At 29.1% G+C, this 5,000-nt stretch overlaps 2 protein-coding genes across 8 annotated transcripts in view; one reads left to right on the forward strand and one right to left on the reverse strand.

Annotated features, from left to right (window-relative positions):
• The window catches only part of LOC144964205 (ecdysone receptor-like), a 312,004-nt gene that overhangs the window by 248,838 nt on the left and 58,166 nt on the right, over window positions 1-5,000 (forward strand). The gene's annotated exons all lie outside the window — the stretch shown is intronic.
• LOC144964200 (sorcin-like) overlaps window positions 1-5,000 on the reverse strand; it is a 19,330-nt gene that overhangs the window by 6,407 nt on the left and 7,923 nt on the right. For all 3 annotated transcript variants that reach the window (XM_078898181.1, XM_078898182.1, XM_078898183.1), the window contains exon 5: window positions 4,056-4,077. In XM_078898181.1, coding sequence (XP_078754307.1) covers window positions 4,056-4,077 — 22 coding nt within the window. The remainder of the gene's footprint in view (window positions 1-4,055; window positions 4,078-5,000) is intronic.

The following is a 5,000-nucleotide window of genomic DNA, read 5'->3' on the forward strand; positions in this document are numbered from 1 at the left end:
TGGAAAATACAAACTTTTCACAGCTATTAAATTCTGAATACCAGCGAAGACTAGTTACATTGAATTATACCTTTGTTACCCAGAAATGTGTCCAGATATCATATTTGTAAAAATATTATTCATTTATTTTCATTTTTTGAATATCTTTCAATGAGAGGTCTGGCAGAATCGCACCTACGCTTCATGAATACTAGTCTGTTTATTGTTTTTCTTTGTTTTTATTTTTAAATTTTAATGATAATAATAATAATATTAATAATAATAATAATAATAATAATAATAATAATAATAATAATAATAATAATAATAATAATAATAATAATAATAATAATAATAATAATAATAATAATAATAATAATAATAATAATAATAATAATAATAATAATAATAATAATAATAATAATAAGAAGAAGAAGAAGAAGAAGAAGAAGAAGAAGAAGAAGAAGAAGAAGAAGAAGAAGAAGAAGAAGAAGAAGAAGAAGAAGAGGAAGAAGAAGAAAAGAAGAAGAAGAAGAAGAAGAAGAAGAAGAAGAAGAAGAGAAAACAACAAAATAATAATAATAATAATAATAATAATAATAATAATAATAATTATAATAATAATAATATATAATAATAATAATAATATAATAATAATAATATAATATAATAATAATAATAATAATAATATATAATAGAAATGATAATAGTAATGATAATAACATAAATAAAATTCCTTTATTCATACCATAGGGAAATTCGTCTCTAGGGTCTATTCCAAGGAAGACTGGAAGAACCAGGCGTTAGCCGCAGTGCAGCGCTGTAAATTGAGCTAGGGCAAGGTGACTTGCTCAAGGCCACCAATGCAGCGGCAGGCGATCGAACTCTGTACCTGTTGGGTACGAAGCAAGACTGTACCGCTGAGCCACACTGCCCCCAATAAACATTAATAATAATAATAATAATAACAATAATAATAATGATAACAATAATACAATAATAACAAGAAGAAGAAGAAGAAAAGAAGAAGATAAAAGAAGAAGAAGAAGAAGAAGAAAGAAGAAGAAGAAGAAGAAGAAGAAGAAGAAGAAGAAGAAGAAGAAGAAGAAGAAGAAGAAGAAGAAGAAGAAGAAGAAGAAGAAGAAGAAGAAAGAGAAGAAGAAAGAAGAAGAAGAAAGAAGAAGAAGAAAGAAAAGAAGAAGAAAGAAGAAGAAGAAAGAAAGAAGAAAAGAAGAGAAGAAGAAGAAGAAGAAGAACAGAGAGGAAAAGAAGAAGAGAAGAAGAAGAGAAGAAGAATGAATAAGATATATAAATAATAATACTGATAATAATAATGATAATAAAAACAACTACAAGCCCTTTTATAGCGCTTAATCCATACATAGGCTCTAAGGGCTATATTTCTGTTTCTAAAATAATTTTTCTCATCTCTAACTCAAAATTGTTTATTTTTCAGTTTCTGTAGTTGTTGTTGTGAGGTTTTTTTTTTCACTTTTGATTTGCTATTATTTTATTTAGTTTTATATTAATTACAATTTGAAACTATTAGTTATATCTATAAATGCATAAAAATAAAATGAATTTATCGGCCAAATGTTTATCTCCTCACTTATTATAACCAAGAGAGCATATTCCGCGGTCATCTTTTTGCTCTGCACCTGTGCATACAATGAAAAGAGAAAGCCAAAGAGGAATTTTTATAGTGTGGACTGCTGACACCATCAATGTCAACAACACTGTCATATTCCACAACTGATTGACATTGTATGCATTGACTGAACATCCAGTGACTAAGCCCTAGTGATGTCTTTAACTGTATGTATCTTACCTATAAGATAATATTTTCTTTGATAATGTGTATGTTCAGTCATCGAAGCAAAATTTGACCGCAACACAGGTAATTCATTATGCGTCCCGATAGCTCAGTGAAATTGAACATGCCATGGAACGAATGAGGGATGGTAAAGCATTAGGCCCTGATGAAATATCTGTAGAGGTATTAAAAAGCCTAGGAGATCTAGCAATTGATGAACTTCACATATTATTCAACAATATATACAATACTGGGAAAATTCCAGAAGATCTCTGTAACTCTATTTTCATAGCAATACCAAAGAAAGCAGGTGCAGTCAGATGCGAAAATTTTAGAACTATAAGTTTAATAAGCCACATCAACAAAATACTGTTGCGTATAATTATCAACAGGCTAAGGAATAAGATTAACCCCGAAATCGCAGAGGAACAATATGGATTCCAACCTGACAGAGGGACAAGGAACGCAATATACCTTCTCCGTGTTTTAAGTGAAAGAGCTATACAGGTTCAGACCCCACTATACCTCTGTTTTGTCGACTACAAAAAAGCTTTTGATAGAGTACGCCACGAAGAAATACTAAAACAACTGCACTCCATTGGCGCTGATGAGAAAGACCTCAGACTCATGCAAACATTATACTACACCCAGCAGGCATCTATCAAAATCGGAAACTCTACAGGAAATTCCATTCCTATTAAGAAAGGAGCCCGTCAAGGGTGTGTTGCCTCACCAGATCTGTTTAATCTATACCAAGAAACAATCATGAGGGGCATAAATAATATGGAGGGAATAAAAGTAGGAGGTCGCAACATAAATAATATAAGATACGCAGACGATACGGTACTCATTGCAACATCAGAAATCCAACTTCAAAAGATTGTTGACAAAGTGGTAGTAGATAGTGAAGCCAAGGGAATGGAAGTGAATATCACCAAAACGGAATGCATGGTAATACAGAAAAACCCGAAAACAACAACACCTGCAATATAACGATTCACGGCGAGCAACTTACCAACGTAGAAAGTTTTAAATACCTAGGTTCAATAGTGACAACAGATGGAAGATGTAACCAAGACATACGAGCAAGAATAACTCAAGCCAAACAGGCCTTCATGGACCTGGGAAACATTTTGAAAAACAAACAGATGTCGTTCGGGATTAGATTCCGAGTCTTGAAGTGCTACGTGTGGCCAATCTTGTTATACGGATGCGAAAGCTGGACGACAAATGCAGAAACACAAAAGAACATTGAAGCTTTTGAAATGTGGTGCTTGAGAAGGATGCAGAGAATATCGTATACTGCACACAAAACGAACGAAGAAGTGCTAAAACAAACATACCAACAAAGGAAACTAATGCCCTTAATAGTGGATCGACAACTATCCTTTTTCGGACACATAGTAAGGAAAGATAAGAATGAATACCTGGCAAGTTGTGGAAAAATACCTGGTAAACGCGCCCGGGGGAGACAAAGAAAAACACTCATAGACCAACTGAAGGGCTTCACCAACCTAACAATCCAAGAGCTGTTTGAAAAAGCAAGAGACAGGGAAGAATGGAGAGAGATAATTCATGCAGTATCCGAAGCCTGGACCAGGCATGGAACCTAGAAGAAGAAGCTCAGTCAATAGAGCATTCATTTCCAACCAAAGGGACCGGTGTCGATCCGTTGTGCATTCAAGATTTGTTCTTCTCCTGGCTCCACTGTTCGCCTAGCAGTGATTAGATAGCTGGGTCTCTAGGATCTGATTGTGAGATATTAACAAGAGATTGTTATTGTCTGTTTAACGTTATAGATACAGGATGACTCAAAAGGACTACAGGTAGTTCTAGAGTGGTGAGCTTAATCTCTTTCTTTACTTTTCTGTTGTTGCTTTTAAAAAATTGATTTCTCTGTTCCAGTCTCTTGTTATTACAACGATTCTGCTTTTGAAATGCCATTATTATGATAATAAATTATATACATTAAAGAGAGAGGAATTCCAGGATTTATGGCATTTTCATCTCGGGTGATATAAGAAATCTTATTATTTCTGATGAAAATCCGATGTTTCTCTTCATTTTCTTTAAATTCGAAATTATAGGTAATTTGTTACCTGTTGCAGATCTCGTACATTTGCCGTGATGATAATAATTATGCTATCAAACTGTAAGAATTTCAAAGATGGAGGGAATAAAACAGCATATCATGTAGATAAATTTTAACCATTAAATATGTAATTAAAACTAGGGCTGCAGATGACCCGTTTTCAAAGGATACATCAAGCATGGCAATCATGATGCTAAGGATATAAAAGACAAAAATAATGATAATAATAATAATAATAATTGTAATGATAATAATAATAATAATAATAATAATAATATATAATAATAATAATAATAATAATAATAATAATAATAATAATAATAATAATAATAATAATAATAATAATAATAATAATAATAATAATAATCATTATTATTATTATTATCATTATTATTATTATTATTATTATTATTATTATTATTATATTATTATTATTTATTATTATTATTATTATTATTATTATTATTATCTATTATTATTATTATTATTATTATTATTATTATTATTATTATTATTATTATTATTATTATTATTATTATTATTATTATTATTATTATTATTATTATTATTATTATTATCATTATTATTATTATTATTATTATTATTATTATTATCATATATTATTATTATTATTATTATTATTATTATTATTATTATTATTATTATTATTATTATTATTATTATTATTATTATTATTATAATTATAATTATAATTATAATTATAATTATAATAATTATAATAAGTTAAGCAATAAGTTATCTTCATAATAAATGCATAATTTGACACGGTAACTATTGAAATAAATTATTTTATAGAGAAAAAAAATACTGTATTTTATCAAATATCTTTCCAATGATTTTACATTAGTGTATAGTCTACATTTATATTGATGTATAAATCATATAATACAAGAACAGAACTATCCCACAAATAACAAATTTGTATGGTATGAAATGAAAAATTTTGTAGATAAAGCGACAAGAAAATGACTAAATAATAATAGATAAATATTTAAACTTCAAAATAACTCCCTGTGGCTGTTGATGTATTGTTTCCAAATGCCAAATGAATGGATGCAAATAGTCTCTCCAGAATTTTCTATTAAGAAAACAGGA

Source organism: Berghia stephanieae, chromosome 2 (genome assembly GCF_034508935.2).
Source record: "Berghia stephanieae isolate SIO BIC M18660-M18661 chromosome 2, UCSD_Bste_1.3, whole genome shotgun sequence".
In the NCBI taxonomy this organism is placed as follows: Eukaryota; Metazoa; Mollusca; class Gastropoda; order Nudibranchia; family Aeolidiidae; genus Berghia; species Berghia stephanieae.